At 30.0% G+C, this 25,672-nt stretch overlaps 3 protein-coding genes across 6 annotated transcripts; all 3 read right to left on the bottom strand.

The window, feature by feature from the left end:
- Positions 1 to 514: 514 nt before the first annotated feature.
- LOC107887107 (zinc finger protein ZAT1) lies at positions 515 to 2,797 on the bottom strand. The gene has a single exon (XM_016811251.2). The coding sequence runs from the start codon at positions 2,045 to 2,047 to the stop codon at positions 767 to 769; it is 1,281 nt and encodes a 426-aa protein (XP_016666740.2). The 5' UTR covers positions 2,048 to 2,797; the 3' UTR covers positions 515 to 766.
- Positions 2,798 to 14,671: 11,874 nt separating this feature from the next.
- Positions 14,672 to 19,406, bottom strand: LOC107887105 (uncharacterized). 4 transcript variants are annotated; one of them, XM_016811248.2, is made up of 3 exons: positions 19,272 to 19,406; positions 16,650 to 16,797; positions 14,672 to 16,189 (listed from the first exon to the last, which is right to left on the bottom strand). In XM_016811248.2, exons 2-3 carry the CDS (start codon positions 16,789 to 16,791, stop codon positions 14,886 to 14,888), a joined length of 1,446 nt encoding a protein of 481 aa, XP_016666737.1. In that variant the 5' UTR covers positions 16,792 to 16,797; positions 19,272 to 19,406; the 3' UTR covers positions 14,672 to 14,885. The 4 variants fall into 4 exon arrangements, with proteins under 4 accessions (XP_016666737.1, XP_016666736.1, XP_016666735.1 ...); XM_016811247.2 differs by lacking the exon at positions 19,272 to 19,406 and adding an exon at positions 17,524 to 18,383; XM_016811246.2 differs by lacking the exon at positions 19,272 to 19,406 and adding an exon at positions 18,149 to 18,363.
- LOC107887106 (40S ribosomal protein S19-3) lies at positions 19,114 to 21,095 on the bottom strand. Its single transcript, XM_016811250.2, has 4 exons — positions 20,888 to 21,095; positions 20,396 to 20,486; positions 20,099 to 20,282; positions 19,114 to 19,411 (listed from the first exon to the last, which is right to left on the bottom strand). The coding sequence occupies exons 1-4, from the start codon at positions 20,969 to 20,971 to the stop codon at positions 19,339 to 19,341; spliced, it is 432 nt and encodes a 143-aa protein (XP_016666739.1). The 5' UTR covers positions 20,972 to 21,095; the 3' UTR covers positions 19,114 to 19,338.
- Positions 21,096 to 25,672: the final 4,577 nt, after the last annotated feature.

Here is a 25,672-nt window from a genome sequence, read left to right on the forward strand (position 1 = left end):
CTTCAGCTAGTTGAAGATGTGGTCCAATCTCTCCCTCTCTCTTTCTTTCTTTTCCCTTCTTTTTTTTTTTACAATTTTTTAAAAAAAAGTTTGATATTTTATGTTGGTAGGGATGATTTTTATAAAATAACCGAATTACAATTATAAAAGAAAAGATTAGATGAAAAAGGGTTTAGTCTAAGCAAAACAATATTTGGAGTAAAATATATATATATATATATATATATATAAAAGTAATAGCAATAGCAATAGTGTAATGACTACTAAGTATGTGAGAGATGCGTTGTCATGCTTTATGGTAGGTGACTAAACAACCACCTTTCATCTCACATGAACACTATCAATCTTTTTTATGTTATAATACTAAACACAAGACGATTATCTACTGGTATTTTTGTATAATGTTGCGGGTTAAGTTAGCACACAAATTGAAGCTTCAGCGCATCACTCATTTCACCTTTGATGCCAAGTAAAAATAATTGCTTTTCCAAATATGAGAAGAAGAAGCATGAAATATTCAATTGCAGTATACATTGTCATAACTGATCAATCAACTACAAATTTCCAACCAACAAGTTAATTGGACCAAATAAAACAACTTGTAAAAGATTGAACATCAATGGCTACTTCAAACAAAACAACTAATAAGCAGCATTACCTTGAATCCGTAAAGAATGAATGAAATAATATGAAGATTTCTTTTTCTCTTTCTACTTTACAGTGTACATTCCTTGAAAGCTTTTATTCCGGAACAACAATGGCGGACTCAGTTTGAAATCAACCCCAGTAATGGTTCGTGTTTGTGGGTGGTTCCGACCCACCATGGTTCGAACCCCATATGAACACTGCTTGTCCCTTCTTCAACAGGAGCTGGCAGGTTAAGATCAAGGAAATCACGAATTTCAGGGATTGGGTTTTGGGTTTCAATGGTTTGGCTTCTGTTTTCTTTCGCTTCAGCGACTAAATGAGATCTTTTGTGACCACCTAGAGCTTGTCCTGATGGGAAAACCTTGAGACAAATGGGACATTCATGGCCTTTGTTCTTCTTAACAACCCCATTGCTGTCTGAAACAAAGTTAGCAGTGTCGGTGGCGGATGTCGGGTTTGGTTCCGGGGAGGTTTCAGTTTCAGTGCTGGTTTCACTGTTGTCGGAAGCAGAGCAGCCTTTGGTTCTTTTATGACTAGCTCGATGGCCACCAAGAGCTTGGTATGAATGAAAAATCTTCTTACAAGTTGTGCATTCGAATTTGCTTCTTTTGTGAGGATCTTTGCAGAATTCAGATTCAACAACATCAGATGTTTGATCATATGTTTGAATCACTAAGTTCTTGTTTTTTCTCTCAGACTTCATTACTGCAGATTCCAAGTTCTTCAGCTTTGGTTTCTTAATCTGAATTTTAGCTTCCGAAAACATAGAATTGTCTGAATTCAGACCAACCCAATGTCTGACATCTCTAGAAAGCATCATCAAACTTAAAGCAACCTCTTCTTGTTGTTCTTGCTCAATTTCAGACATGACAGAATTTCGAGTTCCTATGTACCTTGTTCTTCTTTTGGATCTCCTTTTTTTACTGGGGACACCAGTTTCATTGTCGGATTGGCTATCAACAACCGGCTTTTGCTCACCATGACTCCAAGAATCTTGCTCTTCCAAGCTGTTAACGGGACTTTTTTCTTTGTCTGAATGACACTTCATGTGACCAAACAAAGCCTTCCATGATTGGAAACCTTTGCCACACTCTTTGCAGACCTTGTCATGAACTGAACTGTCTTCACTTAAATCTGTCAGTCTCCATGTCTTCTTGGGGTTCTCTCTCAGGATATATCCACCATCAACACCAGTTTCATCAGTGTTTGAATCATGGCCGACATTGTTGAGAGTCACAAGCTTTTTCTTACACAGCTTCTCATCTGTTTCAACTGAGTTGTTGTTGTTGATGATGATGTTGTTCATATGAGACCTCATATGACCACCCAAAGATCTACCACAAGGGAAACTCTTGCTGCAGAACTTGCATACATGCTTGAATTCTTGTTCTTCTTCCATTGAAAAAAAAACACCTCAACAATTCCCAGTTCAAAGATCAATAAACCAAACCGAACTTAAAATTTGGTCAAAGAATTGGAAAGGATGATCGAATAGTTGATCTGATGAAACATAGAAAAGAAAGCCAAATGGCAATGAAACAGAACACTGTAAAGACAAAAATAGTAACAACTCAGATCAGAAAAGTAAGGGGGTTTTTTGGGGCTACACTTTAGAAACAGATCTGGTAACTGAACCAAAGAAGCTTAACTGAAATAACAATAAATATGGCTTGTTGGGGGTAGTTTGAGAACTTGAAATATGAATAAAAGGATCAAAAAGTTCGAAGAAGTGGGGGACTCTGTTTGCTATTGTTTTTAGCTTTGTTGCTAATAATGGCGATGAACAAAGCCAAATACAAAAAATAAAGTTTAAAGAAAAAAAATAGAGAGAGAAAGTGTTCCCTTCTCTCTCCCTTCAGTTTTTTTTTTCTTTCACTTTCTCTACAAAACTTGGATTATATTTGGAGGAGAAATCCATGCATGGAAGCAAAGATTCAAAAAATAAAATAAAAATAAAAATAAAAAATAAAAAGTTAAAGGAAGTAAAGAGAGAGGAAAGATAGCAGCACATGCACTCAAACTGAGAATCCTACGCCATCCCCTATAAAAAAAAAATAAAGACTATATGAATACATGAATTAGTTTCATATCCAATGGCCGTGATTTATTGAGTGGTTGAGCATCCCAAAGGTGTAGGAGGAAGTGAGCTACTATAAAACTAACTGCCCTTCCCTAACTATTCTTTCCTTTGTCTTGCTATTAAGGAATAGCCAGCTCCCCACTGTCCCCACTCTTCTAAGTGAAAGCTTCCACTCTTTTATTCTTTCTTCTTTTTAAAAAATAAATAAATAAATGTATATGCTATTCAGTCGATGTAAGCAAGGGAAAGGGTATGCTTATTTGGTACTACAAATGGGGGGGGGGGAATGGTAATTTTGGTAAGTTGAGATCATGTCAATTGGAGTGATTTGATTGGATGGTAGGACATGGGGGGCAATGCTGTACTTTTGAGATTGAGAAGCTCTCTTCTTACAAATGAACTGTACTTTCATCTCCTGCAGATTGCACCTGCTTTACTTTACATTCCTTTCCATTCCTATTCTTTTCATAATATTTTATATTTTTATGAAAAAAGGTTTTTTAACATTTCAAGCTAAATTACAGGATTAATTACTTAATTTCTTTATCGAAAACTTTTGCATTATGGGATACAATCATTAAAACCGATTTCATTTTCGTCAATTAACATTAATTAATATTATTTTACACTTATTTTAGTTGTTCCGTGATAAACCTCAATTTGGAAAGATGTAGCTGAAAAAAGAAAAGAAAGAAAACTGGACAGCTTGTTTGGAAAGAAAGAAAATTATTTTGGCTTGATTAGGTAATTTCCTTGAAATGTAGTCTACAACTTGAACCTATAGAGTTGTAAACTGCAAGGCCGATTTTTTTCTTTATTTTTTTTTAAAAAAATATTATCTTACTGTAGAAAGTGAATGCGAAAGTATCGCATTTAAGCATTATTGTCTACTCTTATGAAACACTTCCCTACAATAAATCATATATTAGAAGAAAAGCTGTGTGCGATTTTTCTTTTATTAAAAAAGGGGAATTGAGATGTTAGCTCATGTTATCTTCACTATTACATTGTCAGGAACTGTCGAATAGTGATGATAATGGCTGCCGGCCTTTTGTTCATCAAAATTAATAAGCTAAGGCAGCCAGCCGGCTTTCATCTTTGCATTGAAACACCAACGTGAATGTCTTATATATTAGTTGATAATCCCCATAAAATCCCTTCTTTTGTGCCCTCTTTGCCGGCATCTTACTACAATGTTTAGCTGTTAATTTTCTTCTTCTTTGTTTTTTTGTTTACTGATAGGTGAAGAGGTGTCAAATACTAAGTGATCAAGGCAAAAACTGTATTATATTATATAGTATCATGTGCTTGCACATCATGAATGCCTATGATGCCCACCGAGCATTTAAGCACTATGTTGTTTCACCCAATTACTTTTTTTTTTATGTATATGAATTAATCAGGCATGTGTTTCATGTATAATTGAAATTAGTTTTTTTTTTGCTGTTGAATAATAATAATTTACTATATAAAATCTAGATGAATAAGGTTGAAGTGATAAATCATCATCATCATCATCACATAAATATATACAGTGGGTGACTGGGTGTGGTAAATGGGTAGTGGCTATTTGGTTGCAGAAACTTGACTTGAGAGTGAAGAGTGTTGGGCTGCTATATAATATATAGCTTTGGTCCTTCAGTTTAAAGTCATATGATATGCTCAATTTGACAAGTAGGCAACTTACTATTAAAGATATATATATATATCCTCTCTCTCCTCTTAATTCTGCCCTACTACCTTTTACATACATACATACATGAGTATGTGATCATAAGACTCGTGCATGATCTGAAACAGGTAGAAGAGATTCATCAAGCATAAAGACAAAGAGGGGCATCTTATGTTAGCAATTTTGGAAGAAATATCATATTGAAAATTTTGAGTTTCTAAAAAAAAATAAAAAGTAGGTCATTTTCTTAATAGATTGTTAATTAGAATTTCAAGTTTAAAAAAATCCGCCCTTCATCTATATATATAATAATTATAATAAAATACTATTATTAATAGCAATCATTAACAGTTAATAAGAATGCAAAAACATAATATAAACTATAAACAAATTACTACAAATTAATGTATAATGTAATGTTTGTAGAATAATTTAGAAAAAAAAATGAAAGATAAACTAATAGTAAGTGCACCACTGGAATAATTCAAAAACAAATCAGAAATGCATCGACTTGATCAAATCGTTGAAATTTGCATCCTAGCATCGCTATCATCACATTAACTTGATAATAAACACTAATCAACCTAGAAACAACTATCAAAAGCCCTCAATAGACCTACCGCATCAGTAATGCAAAAAATGTCAAATCTCAGATGGTCTATCCTCCTCCTCATCATTTTAGATTTATCACTATCACTATAATCTATCATAATAAGACCATTCGAGAACGATTTCTAATAGATATAACGGCATCCTTACAATGGCAAATCTCATATGTATTCGCCAAAATATGACTAGAAACTAAAAATTAAAAATAAAATCACATTTGCTTTCAAAGAAAATAAAGTGGACAAAACAAAAACAATGAAAAATATGGACAAAATAAAACCACGAAACTGTGGACAAAATAATAATAATGTGGATTGAAATTAAAAATAAAATAAAAACAACAAAAATTGATTTTGAAAACGCAGCGACCAACCTCAAAGTCAGTGCCGCCACTGCCAAACCAAAGATTTAGTTTGAAAAAATTGAGCAACTAGTGTTTTTCTATAAATAAATAAATAAAAGAATAATGATTTAGATAGCACATAGTAATTAAATGAGAATGTAATTATTAGTAATTACACTCTCTTGTAATTGCAAGAAATTGCAATTTCCTAGACGTGTTTACCTGACAGAGTGTAATTATATCGTAATTCCTTGTGTCATATTTGATAGTACAAAATGTAATTACATAATTTACATTTTTAAAATATTAACTACTACAAAAATTTATTAGTATGATAAAAATAATTTCAAAACAAGTAACAAAAATTAAAATCAAATATATCATATGCATTGTGTTAGTCTAAAAAAGTAGTTGATAATATGATTACTAAAAAATAACAAGAAAAATAAACATCATATGCAATTTTATTTAATTTTAATATTCAACATATGCTCATTATCATCATATGTTAGTCATTGACCAAGTTCAAGTTGCATCTTTAATATTATCAAGATCTCTTTCTTCCATTTATTCTTTGAAGTATGGATCATCTCGATTCCACCTATAATTGAAATTATAAAATATGCAACATACTAGTACAATCTAACTTGGGTTTTTTTTATGTTATACTAAAGTGTTGTCATTAATATGAGAAATATTTTTTTAAAACAATAAATGTCTTTTCAACCATATTTCGAAGCTTTGTATATTTGAAATTAAAGAGTTCGCAAGTTGCCTATTGTACTTGTTTCTAGCACTATTCTCTTAAATGGTAAAATATTTTCTATTTGCATAATCAGCATTGACCTTACAATATTTGGATCCACAATCCAAAAACTTAAATTATAAAAACTTATATAAATTTAATTTAAAAAAAGACTTATGCTAGGTTATATCTCTTTCTATAATACGTAAAATAAGTAAAAAATAATATAATATTTATAATAATATTTATAATATATATAACCTTTATAAAAAGAAAAGTTGTATAAATTTTTCAAAACTCTAGTAATGCTTCGTATAAATAATATGTTTTTTTTATAACTTTAGAAAATTATTTTTTTATAAATAAGTTATGATAAAAAAAAGCTATAATATTTTTATGAATAAATATATTATTTTTATAATATATAGCATAAACACGTAAATAAATTATGTTCATACTTATTAGTCATAATTTTTTATAAATAAATATATTATAACATTTTTATAACATGTAAAATTATTTCTTATAATAAACTTATTGACCATAATTTTAGAAATTTTTTAGAATTTAAATAATATATTTTTTGTTATAACTTTATAAAATACACATATTTTTTTATAATATAAGTTCTTAGGATTTATAATATAAGAACATTTTGGTAATAATCATCCCAAACACTCATACATGTTAATACTTATAATATAATTTCTATAGCTTATATAAAATAATTTTTTAAAATTAGGTTTTAGGTATAATTACTTGCGTAATTACTCCAATTCTCACCATCACCTAAGAATTGAAAGTGTAATTGAGGTACTCCACTTAGACCCAATTCAATGGGACCTACCAATTATAATGGTTACTCAAACATGTCATCTTTGTATAACTACAAGTAATTACACCCAAATCCAATTTTTAAGTGATTCCAAACATTACCTAATTTTTTTTTCATCTTATATATTTTTAAATAGTTTTATTTACGCTTTGTTTAATTCTCTAATTATGTTGATGTTATTTTACTCTTGATACCGAAATGAATTAGAGATATTTTTTCATAATTTTTTTAAATAATTATTTTATCATTAAATCAAAAATTTATTTTAATAAATTAGAGATATTTAATATTTGAATAGTTAAATGTTATAATTAAATATATATAAACATTTGTAATTAAATTTACAATAAAAATATTTTTATTAATTAAATAAAAATTCAAATTGATTAATTCAACTTGAATTAATTACGGAGTTCTAAATAGTGGATATTTAATGTGAAAAAATTGTTGATGTTTACATCTTATTAAATTTGTATAAAACGGGTGAAAAAAAATCAACAAAATCGAATTCAACTCAAATATTTGAATGGTTTATAAAATATAAGTTTAAAAATTGGAACTACCTGAAATCAAATCGAATTTTATTTTTTATTTAATATATAATTATTTTTAATTTTTTAATATAAAAATAAATATTTTATATTTAAAATAGTGAAAATAATTTAAAAGTTCTTGAAAATTTATCTTTTAGAAATATTTATGAAAAAAAAACCTTGAAATTTTGTCAAGTAATACTCAAAAGTCATAAAACAAAGTCCGTTTTATCAAAAGAATCTAAAAAAATCAAAACAATAAATTAATATAAAAAAATCGGAACCGAATCGAGCTAAACCGAATTATGATAAACAGTTCAAAAAATCTAAAAAAACTTGACGTACCGAATCGATATCACTCGTAAAAGAAAATTATTTGCGAATTAAATAATGTCTACACTCTCAACATCAATGATATTTGTATAGAGAAGAAAGATCAATCAACAATGTAAATTATGTTGTAAATTTTAAAATATTATGGGATAAATCTTAAAATTACACATTAACTTTGGTTTAATGTATAATTTTATACAAGAATTTTGATTTTGTGTAATTTTATACATGAAATTTTGATTTGAGCCAATGCTCACAAACTATTAACACAATTACTAATATAACATCATTTTATATTTATATATTGCATACACAAATAATTATATTTATCCAACATAAAAATAAATTGATGTAGTTATTTGTTTAAATGTGTATAATTGAATGAAAATTTAATTTTTATATACACATTTGAGTCACAATCAAAGTTTTATATTACACCAAATCAAAATTCGTGTATGATTTTGAGATTTGTCCCGAAATATTATTACAAGAAAGTCATTATATATATACTAGATGTGTCTCTCATTATACTTCTAAAATTTAGAGTCAAATTTTGAATATAATATATATTAGTTAAATGTTAAATAATTAGTGATTTGCTTTGCGTGCAAAAACTGCAAAGGACAATATACAAAAATATTAATAATATTGATTAAATTAATTTATTCAAAATATTATAAGTAGATATGATAAAATCACTATGCTAAGAAAACTCTCAAGCCTTTAGAAGTTATATTTTGGCATTTTGGATGTGTTTTGTTATTTGGCATATGTTTGGGAACTTTATTGATCTTCTGATGAGTATCTTGTATTGGACTTTGATGATGGATTCTTTATGGTTTATGGATGGAACACCTAGTGAAATCATGAAGTGATGTTGTATGCCATGTTTATAAGAGTTTTAGACTTGTTTCTCTATGTCAATTGCGTTTGAAATGGTTTGGTATTATGGTACGCATGTTTGGTTGCATGTAAGGGATCCATTGCATGCTTGAAAATGTATTTTATTTTGCATTTTTGTACTTGTGTCTCGAGACATTAAAAGACCATAAAAATATTTTTGAGCATTTCATGTATTTTTGGGTAGAGGTCTTGAAACATTACTAGCTTATCTTAAATATAGAGTGTTAAGTCTCGAGATACAAAGTATCGAAGTTGAATTAGTGATTTTGCAACTTATGGTCTTGAGATATGGTCCTATTGTCTTGAGACATCAAATTTAGAAGCAAAAAATGAAATTCATGGAGGTATGTTTTGAGACATGATTTTACTATCTTCAGACATTGCCCTACATTTTTATTGTGTTGACTCAAGAATCGTAACTTGACCTCATTTTTTTATTGTATTTGATCCTAGTTCTTGTTATAAGGGCATGTTTAAGTTTGATTTTCATGCATTACATGTCTTTAGTTGCCACGCTTTTGCATTGTAATTTTGATTGTTATTCTAATTATGTGTTTGAGTTGTTTCAATAACGAATATGACATCTTATATATGAATCTCTCCATCGGGTAGGGTATAAGATGTTACATGTAAAAGATTTAAAATCACCAATTCAACTACATGCCCATGCAATCATACAAAATTTTGAGAATTTTTTATAAAAAAAATAAAATCTAAAAATAAAGAAAAACATACAAACACACAAAATATGCAAAAAATTCCTAAATTACCCCTTCCCTACTTAATTGAACATTGTCCCCAATATCTCAATAAAAGATATAAAAAAGAAAGAAAACTCTATTATTTAAGCTCTCAAAAAATTGATTGAAGTCCCCTCTTAAAAAAAAAAAAACACTTCCTCCTCAAGTAAATGCAAAGCCAAAAAAACTATTAACTTTTTATTAGTGTCAATTTTATCTGCCAGTTACAAAGGAAAATTGGATAAAATTTGCCTCCTAACATTACATATTTATGTTTTCTGGGCCTTCTTTATGACCATTTGTGAAACTAAGGTATTGGAATTAAATTAATCAAGCATCGAATCAAAGTTTTTCAATGCAACTCAAGTTTCCTTGTTTAAAAAATCTAATCATGATGAGTTTTAAATATTAAGAAGATCTCGGCCATTATGAAAATAATTTGAAACTTTTATATTGGGTGGAAAATTGGTTGTAATGACACATCATATTTCATGTATATATGCACTTTATTTGTTCAAGTGAGAACAGTCATTGTGAGTGCAATATTGTAAGTAAATTAAAGAGAGTTAAGCTTTCGAGGATAAAGTGTTAAAAGGATAGTGATCCTGTTTAGAGATTAGGTGTAAGGTTACTACTTGATGAGTGGATGAGATTTAAATCACATCAGTGGATTAACTCTTTAAGTAAAACATTGTAAACATAAAAAGATCTCTGTAATAATTACCTGATGCAATTTCACTTTGGATTATGAAATTTTTATCATATAAAATTTTACTTTCCAAAAAGATATATCATCTACTTGAGATTTTTCATGATTACTCAAAGGAAAAATTTAGTATTGATGACATTCCACTACCATTTTAGACTAATGTAGTTGATAATTCTTGTTTACCTCTCTAACCACTATTGATTCTAATTACAATTCCAAACTTTTTAATTTCTTCATCCCAATTTGATTGGAACCAAATTCAAATCCTTTTTCATTCTTTAGAATTTTTTATTTTTTTATAATCAAATAAAAAATAAACAGTAATCTAAGTTAGATTGATTTTTTTTTATCTTAAATGTTTAAATATAGATATAATAGTTTTTTAATATTTTAAAATTTTAAGATAAATTATCATTTAATAAGATATCAAAACTCTAAGGCTAAAAGTATTACATTTCAGTCCCTCTACTGGAAAAAAAGGGGTAAATTAGCTATTATACCTTTCAAAACATACATATTAACCCCTTTATTAAAGTTTTTCTATTAAATAATGGCGTGGAATGTTAATTTAAATGGTTAATTACTAATTTGGTCTCTAAACTATAGTTAAAATATCATTTTGATTTTTTAAAAACTTTTTCTTAACAATAATTCTAAAAAATATTTAAAATAAATATAATTTATTAAATTTATTAAAAATATTAAAATTTATGTTTAAAAAATTTAGTAAATTTAGCCTTCAATATTTATAAAACTTGTCATTTTAGTTCTAATTCTAAAAAGTTCAATATATTTTGGCCTTGATACTTACAAAATATATCAATTTAGTCTTAACTCTAAAAATTAAAACAAAATCATTTTTAACTTTTTATAACTCATCAACTAACTTATGTGGAATATTAAAATAAGAAAAAGAGTACACTCTTTCAAGTCACTTGCAAATGAACTCTAAAAAGTTGGGATAACATACAAAAAATTTAGGGTAAACTACACCAATTGCCCCGAAAATTTATTTAAAATTATAAATCAATCACCCAACTTTCAAAAGTTACATAATAGTTACTAACATAATCAAATTGTTATATTTTAGTCACTAGTCCATTAACTACCATTAAAAGGATGATGTGGCATGTTAATTTAAATAGTTAATTACTAATTTAACTCTTGAACTATAGCTAAATTTTTATTTTGATACATTTAAAAGTATTAAAAATATTTTAAAAAAATAAATCTGTTATTGGTTTTTTTATCTTTTGTTATCTTTTTTCTCTTAAGAAATCAAAGCCATTTTCATTAAAATAAAATCAAACCAATTTTTATTAAAGACAAAATTTACACTCAAAGAAATCATTAGTTTAAATTGGGCGTACTCTTTCAATAATGGAGAAATGTTTCCATTTTCAATAAAATTTTCAATTTTATTAGAACTATCTAATGCAATGAGACACAAACCTTACATGTTGAAGACACTCTTCAGTGCAATTCTAAAAACATCTATTTCAATAAAATCCTGGTTTTTATTACTGTTGAAATACAATCAAACCAAAGAAACAACACCATTACGGTAAATAAAATCTTTAAATTTTGTATCTATTTGGCGACAAAGAAGAAGATGAAGACAAGAAGCTCCTTTCGCTGCTTTTCCACCTTTGAAGACATGCTGACGATTTTGGGGTTTTATTTTAAATTAAAATTCCACTTTTTATCTTTTATTTCTTCTTATAAATTTAAAACATTATTTTCTAAATTTTCAAAACTCATCCTTGTTCAAAACTCAAAAATTGTTAAACTTAGTAACTTAAATATTAAAGCTTCTTATGGTATTAAACAATATGATCTTCAAATGGGAAAACTTATAATAGCTAAGGGGATGCGAAAATGAGTAGTTGAAATTTTATAACGGTGATTACCCACCATCAAAAGATACAAAAGTACAGGTGATGTAAAAAATGAGCATTTACTAAAGTGGAATAAAATAAACATTAAATAAATTTTAATGTACCTTTTAGTTGAAGCATAGGCGATAAAAATAAAATTAAATATTAATGAAAACATGAGAAATTTGGAAGCGAGTAATCAAAACTTTTAGTCAATCTTGTTTTTTGCTTCAATCAAGTTTTTTTTTTTTTTTTTTTTGCTTCAATCAAGCATGAGAAAATTTTGTTTATTTTTTGCGTTTTGTAAAATAGGGAAGAAAGCCTTGTAAAAAAATGATGGTTTTTGGGTTTCGTCTTGAAAAATTGATAAAATTTTTTAAGATTTTTTTTTGTAAATTTTATAGATTTTTTTACATATATATTTTGAACTTTTACAAATTTTGTACCTATAACTTTTATTTTTAAAAAATTTTAATATAATTTTTAATATTTTAATAATTTATATTTATCTTTAAGATTTTTTAATTTTTTAGAATTATTGTTAAGAAATTTTTTAAAAAAATTAAAAATTATATTTTAGCTATAATTCAAGTATCAAATTAGTAATTAACCACTTAAATTAACATTCCACATCGTCATTTAACAGAAAAAATTTAACAGGTTATTTTATCCATTTTTCTAATAAAGAAACCAAAATGCAATTTGCCCCTAAATATAGGGGCTTCCCCGATACTTTTGCCAAACTCTACGAGTTAGATTTTGGAAAGGGTTTTTTTCTCGTGCTTTAGATTTTGGAAAGGGTTTTTTTCTCGTGCAATATGTATCCATTGTTATTCTAATTCTTTTTCTGCTTGTATAGCTAATCTATAGGGATGTTCAGACTTTGGTTAAAACCGAATTAAATGACCGAACTGATCTAATTCAGTTAATTGGTCTGTTAACTGATCTACTTCATTCGGAGGTTGATTAAAGGTTTTTTTGGAATTTCGGTTAACGATTAATTAAGTTCAAAATCGGGTAATTAACCAAACTTAATAAATAATATTATATATTATATGTATTAGGTTATTATTAATTCGGTTAATTCGGTCAAATGAATATTATTAATTTATTTGTTTTATATGTTTTATGCTTGTTTTAACAAAAATAAATAAAATATATAAATTTTGGTTCGATTAATTTATTTTTGAAAAATTTTTGGTTTGATTAACGGTTAAAAGATTAAAAAATTCGATTAATACTAGTTTTATTCGACTAACCATTTGAACACCCCTACTTCTCTATACTTTTTAATCTATATACAAAATCATTAACCATTCATTCAATTTTTATATAAATAAATGTGTTAAAAAATTAAATATAATAATTAAACCATTTAATACCAGTTTATTTACAAGTGTCAAACTAGAAAAAAGAAGAAGGGAAAACTATAAAGTTGTAGAAGATTATAGAAAGTTAGGTGAATGAAAGTATAGATATATGATTTATTAAGATGCTACATTAAAATGGCATATTGAAAATATTTCTTGCAAAATAAGATGATAGCTTAATTGTTTTACCCACTTTTAGAGTAAGCTTTAAAACTATGAAATTATTTGGAAGTAGTAAAGGTAAGTCAAAATCCCATAGTTGAAATTGAAAGCAAAGTAAGAAACCTCACTTTGAAAAAGAAAGTTGGGTTTGGAATAGTCAACTTCTTTCATCATATCAACTACTATACCTTCAATTTAATCATCTTACTCTTTCATAATCAAACAACTCAACCAACATTTCTATTTAACAATATTTCCTTTGTTTTAAAACATACATCATAAACATATTACTTTTGCATAACAAAGTTTACTTTTAAATAACATATTCAAATTTGCCTCTTACTCTTTTCTCAAACTATCCTTTATATATATATACATTAAAGTGTAATGGAGTAACAAACTTTAGTTACAAGTAAGAAAAGTGTGAAAAACAGTTTTTTAAACTAAAACCTTTTGACTCTAGAACACAATAAAAATTATAAATAGTTGTTGTGAAATGTGTTGTTAGAGTACTCTAAATTGATTCATACTAGCAACTATTAATATGATATCTAAGAGGTTTAAATTCTATAGAAATAGATGATTGTTTTAAAAGATAATTAAAAAATGAAACAGTAAAGTTGGTTTTCCAAATTTTGAATTCATTGATAGCTAATAACATTTTCCTATTAAAAAATTTTGATAATTTCTTCCACACACAGCTTGGAAATTACGTATTGTGGTATTAGTACAACTACCACTATTAAGGGGACCCATCACTTTGAGGATAACGCAGTTACTAACAACTCCTAATCATCTTGTATTAAACTTAAGCAGTGGAGCAACATGTCACTCAACCATCAATTTGTGGGGCCTCGAGAGAGGCAGTAGAATTTCCTTTAGGAATAATGATTTATTCATCTTTTAATCTTTAAATTTTGATAAATCACTCTATAATGAGATTATATTGAGATATACATGTAAATATCATGTCAATATTCAAAAATATATGAGTTACTTTTAATAATTATAAAAATATCTGTATTATTTTTAAAATTTTAAAAAAATTAATTAAATTACCAGCCACTACATCTATATTTTCCCAAGTATAATGGGATAAAAATCAGTGGAAGTCTTATAAAAGATAATAGATAGCTTTACCTTAAAAGTACCACCTAAACCAAAAAGAATGGAACCCAATCACCATCTACAATTCTCTATGTTACAATGAAGGCATGTTTATATTATATGTGAATGATTGATTAATGAGAATTCAATCAGCCAAGGGAAAAGCTCCTATGATTTAATCCAAAACTGCTCTTTTATTTATTTTTTTCATCTCTAATATCATGACCCATCTCTGAAATTCGTTTGGCAAGTTGGATATCTGGTATCCCATCCTTTGGGATAACATGGTTCCAAGACATATCCACGGTTACCACCATTGAAGTTGTCAGCAGGGACATGGTTTTCTTGTGAAGCACCCCCTGTATCAGATGATGTGCATGAGTCATCTTGGACTTCTCTTTCTCCTTGGGCGACATCGTTCAAGGTGTTCCCATGCACCTGATCCATGAGACCAGAACCACAGTTTCTAAACAACTTTCCACCATATGTTTCTGAATCTTTGGTAGCAAAATCTGAACTTTGGTTATCACAAGTTTCGTCTGCAATATCCTCATCAAGAACACACAAGCCATTTTCCTTGCTAGGATGATGAGCAAAATCCTCGTCACATACAGGTGATTCAACAACAGAGTCCTCATCTTCATCTGAGAACTCAGCTTCGTTGTTGCCAAAATCATCGGTCCCTTGCCACTCATCGTTATCACTATCGATAGTCATTGATTCACATCTATTCTGCTCAGATCTCTTCCGCAGCATAAACACATTGAAATAATAGCTGACAATATCTGCTTTGGTTCGATGAGGGAAGACAAAAGCAAGGCTGCCCCAGAAATTCCTCCCCAAGGATGCTGGATTATAGAATACAACTTTATGGAATAGCTGTTCCTCATGCTCACTCCATTTCTCTGCCACTACCTCACCCATGTCATAAAAACCAAGCTCCATAAATCTCTCGTGCCCAAGAGATTTTCGTAGTTCCTCTCTTGCTTCCAAAATGTGCTGTCTGACACACCTAACAGAATCCTTGTCCTCACAACTACAATTAGTTCTTCCATGTCCAACTTTTTCATCATAAGCAGAAGACTCTAAGTCAGGAATTGGTATTATGCAAGTTCCAACCATTTCTCTCTCATATCTGCTAGCGGTTTCAGATACCTCCTCACAATTAGAAGCATTCCTAGTGACCTGCGAGTCCCATTCAGGAATATCTGCCTGGTAATTAGGACCAACAAGAACTGGTTTCCTTGGAGGGTATTGCAAAAGTATAGAATAGATGTCTTCCAAACGAGCTACTGTCCTTACTGGACGTTCAGGGTTAAAACATTCTGCAAATGAAGGCATGTGAAGTGGTTCATCTGGCCACAAGTCTTCATCTTGAGTGCTAGAGGTGCCCAGGGAAGATATGGCAATGCAGCCAGGAATATTGGCTTCTAAATTCTCAGGATTTCCTTGGTGTTCAGTATCAATGGCATTTGCAAGCTTTTCATCGCACTTGGTGTTAACATTTGTGAATCTGCCCTCACCTTTACCCATTAGACATTATAATGCAGTAAGAAATAATTGAGAAGAGAGGGACAACAAATTGACATATTCGCTACTGAATCATCTGATAGTCTGTTGCTATTCAAAAAACCAGTGTTCTCAAATGGTAAAAACGCAGAACACATGAAAATGGACTCAAGAGTGACTCAGACAGTGAACTTTGATCCAGGCACAAGAAATAAGCACCTGAAAATAACTAAAATACAAAGGGCTTGGACTAAAGATTGAATAATCACCTGACTTTAGGTGCTAAAAAGGATTCATTCAAAACGGTGGATCAGGATTCATAACATGGATACATGTTTAATATTGGTCTCAATTACTATTTACATCATCAGTTACAATATAGATACAACGCCAAAAATAAGTGTCACATTAACATGCCCACATAGCAGCCTACATGAACCATGTGTAGTTTATTACACGCTAGAAATTCTGTACCTGAAGCATTAGAAAACGGGGCAGCGTCTTCAGGAAAAAGGGGTTCAGAAGATAAAACCCATTGATTACTATGTTCTGCTTGTCTTGGTTGCTTGCATGAAACCTCAAATACATCCTCGATAAAAGGCCGCTTATGTACCATGTTGAACTGCACCACAAAGTCAAAATCGATCAAATAAAGCAAAAGAGTTGTTGACAGAATTACTCAACTGTATCTTGAACCAGGAAGTAGCAACATCAAAGGCATATTGAACAATGACAAAAATGACAACAGCCACAAGAACAAGTCAACAAAATAAGCTATATAATAAAGGGAGCTAAGCAATAAATGCAAATATCAGATTATGCTCATTAAAATAAGCTATTCTACAATGACAACAAAATGCACTAGGATAAATCCCTGCATCCTCGAAGTTAAATCCCAATAACTTACTTAAGACATAAATAAATGAGGACTCAAACCACATTAGAATTGGATACAGTAAACGAATGTCATGAAACTATCAAATGATATATAGCAGGCATCCAACGATGACATTTCACAAATGGAAAAACAAACACAAAGCTAAAATGGCCATAATTTATTCACTGTTGTATTGTAGATGACAGAACACTTAAGATTACTAAGTTCATTAAAAAGCTCACATGTTCATGTATCAATTCATGGAAAAAGTGAAGAAAAAAAGGTCATTATTGTTATAATTCATTTATTAATATTATTATTATTATTATCATGTGAGAGGTGTGTCAATCTGGGTATCATGTCCTGGTACTGACTTGGCTTATTAAAAAATTACTATTTTCTAAAAAAAATTTAATTTATAAATAATATTTTTTTATTTGGAATTTAAACGAAAAAAATTTATTTTAATACCTCAGAAATATGTCCTTCCTCCCCATGATCGGTCGGGTAACAATTTGGAAATTATGTGTTAATTAGCGAATAATAAAGGGATTAAGATTGCGATATCAGATGCGAATTAACATTCCCTGAGTCAATTAAACGAAAAACAACAAAAGCCCAATTCCCCAATAGAACCTAACCCTAGATCTAGAAATTGTTAAGGAAATCTATAAATTTGAGGCTGATTCACAGAAAAAACATCAATTCCCAACAAATTCAACCCAAAAGGTTAACAGATCTATAGATCAAACAATCTTTTAATGAACCGAAACCTAGAAATCGATTAACCTTAAAATTTTGTTTTTGAAAACTAATTTCTAATCAAACCGGAATCCAGATCCAGAAAACTCCAACCCCAGAAAAGACATAATCGAAATATACAGATCGATAAGGAAAAATTAACCTTATTAACAGATCTTAGAAACGAGAAGAAAAATAAAATAAAATCGTATAGGTGGGCAGAGAAAGAAGAAAATTAATGGAAATCCTAGGTTGATTTATAATTAAAAAAGGATATCAAATCAATTGAGAAGCGATGGAGATCGAAATTGGGGATTTTGTTAATGACAAAAAGGGCGTAAAAAGATAGGGTTACCTTGTTTTTCCGTAACAGATCAGATATGTCGGAAAATTGAAATAGCCAAAAAAAGGACACGTATCTGGTGATAATTACGGGGAGGGCCACTCGAGCTAATGGAATAGAAAAAGGGCGTCTATGTAGGATCCCCTTTGTATATTATGGGGTTTATATTTTATAAGCGTTTGGCGAATCGCAATTTGACCGGTTAGCTTATGCAAAACTAACACGTGGCATTTTATGGTGGGTGAGGTGGAAAATTTTATTTTCTCTTCTTACTTCTTAGTTGGTTTTTATTATAAGGATAGTTCTAGAATTTATAGAAATAAATAATATTAAGAATTGATTAAAATTCACTATTATTTTAATTATCTTACAATTTTAAAATTTTAGTAAATGATAATTATTAAATTCATTAAATTTTGTTACTTTTAAAATTTGAAGTAGAAAACATATAATAATATAACATCATATCAGCTTGTTATCTTCACCTATTATTCTAAAAATACATATATTAATTAATAGATTTAACTGTTATTGTTTTGCATTAGAATTAAAATTTTGAAATTTGGAGAATATAGATTAAATTTATAACTTTACACATAATACAAGACTAATAGCAAAATAAAAATCCAAAAGGATTTAACTACTATCATTTGGTCGAGACTAAAGTTTCAAAATTTGAAAACTACTGGCAAAATATTTATAAAATTAAAAATATGTTTAAAATTATTGTTTAAAAATATGATTATAAATTTAAAAGAAATATTTTAATAAACATATTAACAAGGGAGAGTAAAATTTTACCTAAACTTCCCCCAAATCCAACCTTAAAATTTTCAATGGAAAAATCAACCCAACCCATCCCTGAATTCGATTTTTTTAAAAAAAAAAAGAAAAAGGAAATCCTATAAAGCCAAAGCAAGCCTGAAATTAGTCAATTTCGAATACACCAATTTTAAGTCAAGAAACAGGCAGCGCAATGGAAGCAAGCTTGAAATTAGTCAATTTCGAATACGCCTATTTTAAGTCAAGAAACAGGCAGCGCAATGGAAGTTAAGAGAAAAAAATTAAAATAAAATAGAGAGAAGAGAATGAAAACATGACATACAGACCAAAGAGATAGCTGATTTAACACTACCTCCTGAAACCTTCCTCTTTCAAACAAAAACTAATTTTTAGCCATAGGAAAGCATTTACTTAATTTCTCAAGGGGCAACCGTGATCCTTCCAGCAACCTGATCGAGATCTCGTTGGCCGTTTGATGTGATTTTCCGACCACTGATGCACAGGGATATGATTTTAGTTTATATAACATATGAAAGAATGTTGATTATATGCAAATATAAACAAAACAGGATGATATATGATATAAATAAGCTTTTCCTATGTTACTCAGACCCGGGTGTGGCAGTCGAATGCGGAATGTCTCATAGATGAGTACATCAAATTATTTGGAGAGATTTGAAAAGGTTATATCCCCATGTCCATGTCCAAATATGTGTTGGATACAGGTAGTTGAAGAAAAATGGAAAATGGAAGCAACACAGAGGTGTTCTCCATACTAGTATCTGCTATACAGTAACTAAATCTTTTGAAAATATACATTTTATGATCTGAAGAGATTAATGAAAGGAAAATCTTGCATGGTTAAATAAAATATCAATACTCAAAATTTTAAGAGCTAGTTCTGCTATAGTCCTAAGGTCATAAATTCGATTTTCAAAGATTTTCTAGCAACAGTCCTGAGAACATCACAGGTCACAAGGCATTTTCATGCACACATGCTTCGATGCAATAATGTCTCTTACACTAAAGTAGACAAGATAATTGCAGCATCCCAGCCTAGTAAACAGATTACAGTCAAAAGTATGTCTTTACCAATCCTTGCATTATTAATAGCATGAAGAATCAATCAGCTTGATACATTCAAAGGACTTGAGCTAATAGCACACGAAAAATACTCACCCCTTGGTATCAAGATCAATGATGTTCACGTTTTGCAGTTGCTGGAGAATATGACGAGCAATAGAGCCACTGCTCTTGCAGAAATGACATGGACGGCTGCCATTTCTCTTGGCACCTCCATATATCCTCCTGAAGGCACCAACACCAAGACCTCCTCTCAAGTAGATTTTCCTCGCCATCGAAGCTACAAAGTCATGGACAACAATGACATATGAGAATATAGTTGCACTGTATCCTTCAGTGCTTTTAACAGTATATCACACGGTAAAGGGATTATGGAGCGAGATATCTACATACCAGCTCTAATATAGTACCAATCAGAGTCGTATGGAGGAAGCTCCTTTAGTTTACCACCCTTGACAATATCAGTCCATGGAGGAAGCTCAATCTATCAAAAACCAAAGGAGAAAGGGAATATGAGGAATGAGCTGCTATCAATGAAGTAAACCCTTATTCCTTCATGTTCTTTAAATTTCTCGAAAAATAACGTAAATGCTAAAAAGGAACAAATTACAAATTATATATACATATGAGAGAGCAAGCTGTTCAAGCTTTACTTCAAATTTACTTGCTTTAGGCTCCTTTCTTGAAAATTTTATACAATGATCATCTTTTTAATAATACAAATTTCCCATAATCAGAAGACTCTTCCAATTAAATATAAAAAAAGAGGGAAATTTGAATTAAAGGAGAAAACACCAAAACAAGAAAGAAGGCAGCGAAATCTACAAACTCAAAGTAAAGATTAAAGAGAGAAAGAGATGAATTTGTAATAATAATAATAAAAACCTTGCCGGAGCGCTTGAGATGGGCTGCATAGGCCTTCACGAACTCATGGGGAGAAACATCCTTAACAGTTCTCGCTGCCTCCATTTTTATTTTTTTTCTGGCTTAGAGTATGAAGTTTGAGCTTAGGCGAGTGGGACCAACAGGCCACAAACTCTAGGGTTTTAAGGTTTTACGCTTCAAACGTTACTATACTATTTTAAACTCAGTCGGAACAACTCAATTAAAAACTCACTTCACAAGATAAAAGGCTTTTTTTTTAAAATAATCCAAATTAATTCATTAATTACAAAAATAACCTAAAAAAATTACATAGGTAAGTGACCTAAAGTCCATAATGACCATCAGTGCCGCACACACCAAATAGTACTGTCGCCAATAATGACTCAATCATTGACTTTTAAAAAAATAATAATTTTTTGGAGTGTCTCATCATTGTGTCAGGTAAACATCAGTATGTATTTTTTAAATTACACGTGAAAAATATTAATATTCACAAGAAAAAAAAGGAAAAAAATATTTTTAATGAGTATCACTGGTGTGTCAAGCAACAGCGATAATTTTTAATATATATATGATTTTTGAGTGTTTCCAATGTGTCAAACAGCACTAATAAATAAATTTAAAAAAATGTATTGTCAATGTCTCATGCGACACCTGTGAAAATATTAGAAAAGAAACAAGTGAAACAAGAAAAAAAAACTAAAAAGAAACTATTGAAATAGGAAAAAAAAGATACAAGAGAGAAAAAATAAAACATGGGAAAGGAAAAATAGATATGAAAGACAACTTAATATTTAAAGAGTAAACTATTAAAATAGTTATTTTTATTTCCATCAGATTACATTTTAGTCACTTATGTCTGAAATGTTACGCTTTAGTCACTTACATTAACTTGTTGTAATATTTTAGTCATTGAGCCGTTAATTGTCATTAACGATGTAACAGTAAGCTGACGTGGCACGTTCAATCATCATTTCAAACAAATATTTTAGGTTAAATTATATAAGCAGTCCCCATTTTTTTCGTTTTGAGTAATTTTTTTTATGTTCTTTTAAATTTTTTTTATTTTTTTTTCAGTCTCTTCTACTTCTTCCTCTATTTTCCTCCCTTTGTAATGCCCCAAAATTTTGAATGTTTAATTGTCGTATTATATTGTAATTAAATTTCTGTATTTGTGGCTATGTGCTTTGTGTATGTGTTTGAGGTTAGAGGTTCAAGCCGAGTTTTTAAGAAGTTTTGCTCTTTTGTTTAAAATTAACCTCAACACTTGAGCCTTTGATTTAAGTCTATTTCCATACTAATTTGTGTTAAGAATGAGCCTACTAATTCACTAGTTAAGAATTTGTCTACTCTTTGATCCTGTGTTTAAGTCTTGACGTTGGTATTACAAAAATTTAGCTAAATGTTAGAAATCTATTGGAAGTTAAATTAGATTCTAAAACGTTATTTCTTTTTCTTTTTCCTCTCTTTTCTTTTCTTTTACATTTTTCTTTTTTCTTTTGATTTTTTTCTTTTTGACTGTGTTTGGCGAATGGTTGTTGGAATAATTGAGGGTCCTAAGTTGTTCAACACACTGTTAGAATATCTCCATGTAAGTTCTATCATTAAGTCTTGTGTTTCTGCGAAGTTCTGTTGGTTTCCATTTGTGTATTTAAATTGAGATTTCTCTCACTATTTCACTTGAATTCTCTGTTAAATTGTCATTGATCTCTTCCCCTTAGGCGTGAATACTGAGGAAAGTGGTCATTCACGTGTTGTTTCGAGTTAGTTCTATCGATTTGTTGGTAAGTGTTCGTTTGTTGGAAGTTTCATGTCAAGGTTCTTGACATAATTGTTTGAGTATTAATGTATGTGATTTTCATAAATTTAGGTGCTTGATTGGCTGTTAGATGGAAATTAGGTTTCGGGATTTCTCTGCGTTGTTCTTATGTCAACACGTTATCAGGTGCATACCAAAAATGTAACACCCCTAACCTGTATACATCACCGGACTAGAGTTAAAAGGCATTACTGGACATATCGAAACATTTTTCAAACATTTTCACAATCAAAAGTCATGCATTGCCATATCATAGTCAAACATCAACATTAAGTCCCTTTCTTAGGTCAATGAGACCATAAACATGCATTAGAAAGATGTCGGGACTAAACCGAACACATACAAAGTTTTTTTTAAAACTTAACAATTTTTTTAAGTTACGAAGGTCACACGCCCATGTGGTCAGGCCGTGTGCCTCACACGGCATTAGACACTTCCGTGTGTCTAGGCCGTATCAAAATAGAGCATACATACTAACTTATCCACACGGCCACAAGACACGCCCGTGTGTCTAGCCCGTGGTCGAAATTGACTTGGTCACACAGCCTGGCACATCTACCCAGGCTCATTTCAAAATGGCCCTCAAGCAACACGACAGAGACACACACCGTGTCCCTGCCCGTGTGGGCAAAAATAAGCCATTTACAATGCCAATATGCCACCCATTTGGGTCCTCCTTACAATTCCAAAATCAAGCATCATATACCACATTTTCAGCCAATTTCAATCTCAAAACATACACCATTCAAGTCATGTAATCATCAAGTTATTTCATGCTCAATATCTATACCAAATCATACCAAAATCATAAGCCAAATTCATCCAATCATATGTTATCAACATATCAATTTCTTATCCATCTTCATGCCAAGCTTATACCAAATTTAACAATTAAGCACATACCAACTTGACCATTTCATTTAGTCATTCATATGCATCATATCATACCATTTTCTCATCACATAAACCATAACAAAACCAAATCATATTCACAATCATTATCAGGCCATATCACATGGCAAAACATATATTTACATCTCTAAACATATTCACACACTTTTAGCCTATACATGCCACATAACCAAATCTCAAAACATTATTTACCGAAATAATAATCGAATAGTGTGATGACGTCTCCATCGACTTCCAACCCGAGCAGATCTCCGAACATCTATAAATATAGAAAAAACATACAGAAAAAACTTCGAGAGCTTAGTAAGCCATAAGCAAATAAATCTTCACAAGATCATGTATATAATTCAACTTGAATAAGCCAAATTTAGTTAACTTCATACACATATTCAATCATTTATCTTGTATAATCCAACATCACCACGTTAAGTAACTTCATTAAGCTTATTTATCGGTGAACTTATAAACTATTCTCTCAATTTCAAATAATGACCAATAAATCATTCATATAAATTAAACTTGCATAATTTCATTACATAACTAACTGAAACATGGTCATTTATTACATTTCATGCATAGAAATATATCATTTTCTTTTTATGCATTTCAAAACCCAAATTGTCATAACAAGTCACACATCCAAACCATGTTCCATTTTACCATAATTCTCATGCCCGAAACCTAGAACCACAATTTCATATAACGAGCATATATAACATGTCGTTCATTATTATATATTACACATGTCGTCTTTTGAATCATACTCGTCTTTTGAATCATACTCACATTTCATATCAGAATTTCATATACAAATCACATGTACCTGAATCATATATGGCAAAACACAATTACAATACCACATTTTTCATATAATTCATTTAATCATAGCTCACTAGCTAGTATCCACATCTCATTTTCACATAGATCATATATCAATTGGTCATAATCTTACTCACTTTCATTGCTTAATTTCATATACATCGTAACATACCTAATTTGGATGCACATTCATATACTCATTTATTTCTCGAAATGCTCGTTGAACCGCTCGGAATCAATAAGGATACTCGGATAGCTCATAAGCTCGTACAATGTCAACATCCCAGACGTGGTCTTACATGTAATCAAATATCGATGCCACTGTCCTAGACAGGGTCTTACACTTAATCAAAAATCAAGCATCAAAGATTTATTCTTTACCATCAAACAAAAATTTCATCACATTATCAACAATGGAAAATCTCAAATTCATCATCAATTCCGAAAATTAAAGCATGGACTAAGTAACATTCGAAGCAACGATCTCAAAAACGTAAAAATTATCGAAAATCGAACAAAACACATACCCGAATTTAGCTTCCTAAGTGCCGAAAATTAAACACAACCATGGCTTCTTTTCTTCTCCATATTCGGTCATGAAAAAGGATGAGTACTCCACTATCTTTTTGATTTGTTTTATTTATTTCATAATAATATTACATTTACCATTTTAACATTTGTAATTGAATTAGAAAACCTTATAACATAAGCCCATAACCGTCCAAGCTATGAATTAATGGCCTAATTTCATTTTAAGGCCTCCACATTAAAAGAACATATCATTATAACACTTTAACAAATAACTAGCCACTTTTACAATTTACGTGATTAAGTCCTTTTTGCAAATTGAGCACACAAACGATAAAATTTTCGTACGAAAATTTTACACATATCAATTCACATACTTTAAGCACGGAATATAATATTAAAATATTTTTCTAACTTGGATTCGTGGTCTCAAAACCACTGTTCTGACTGGGGTCTAAACCAGACTGTTACAGAAAACCCGATTTCAGCGAATTTCGAACGCTGAAAAAACATGACTGTCGACGTCATACAATCGTGTGCTAGGTTGTGTAACTCACTGATTCACAATTTAGAGACACACAGGCTAAGGACATGGGCGTGTGCCCAGGCGTGTAACTCATTGATTCACAACTTAGAGATATACGAGCCAGGGATACGAGCTTGTTCCCAGGCCGTGTGACTCACTAAGTGTGCAAAAAGGACCCCAC

The sequence above is a fragment of the Gossypium hirsutum genome, chromosome A03 (assembly GCF_007990345.1).
Source record: "Gossypium hirsutum isolate 1008001.06 chromosome A03, Gossypium_hirsutum_v2.1, whole genome shotgun sequence".
Classification (NCBI taxonomy): domain Eukaryota; kingdom Viridiplantae; phylum Streptophyta; class Magnoliopsida; order Malvales; family Malvaceae; genus Gossypium; species Gossypium hirsutum.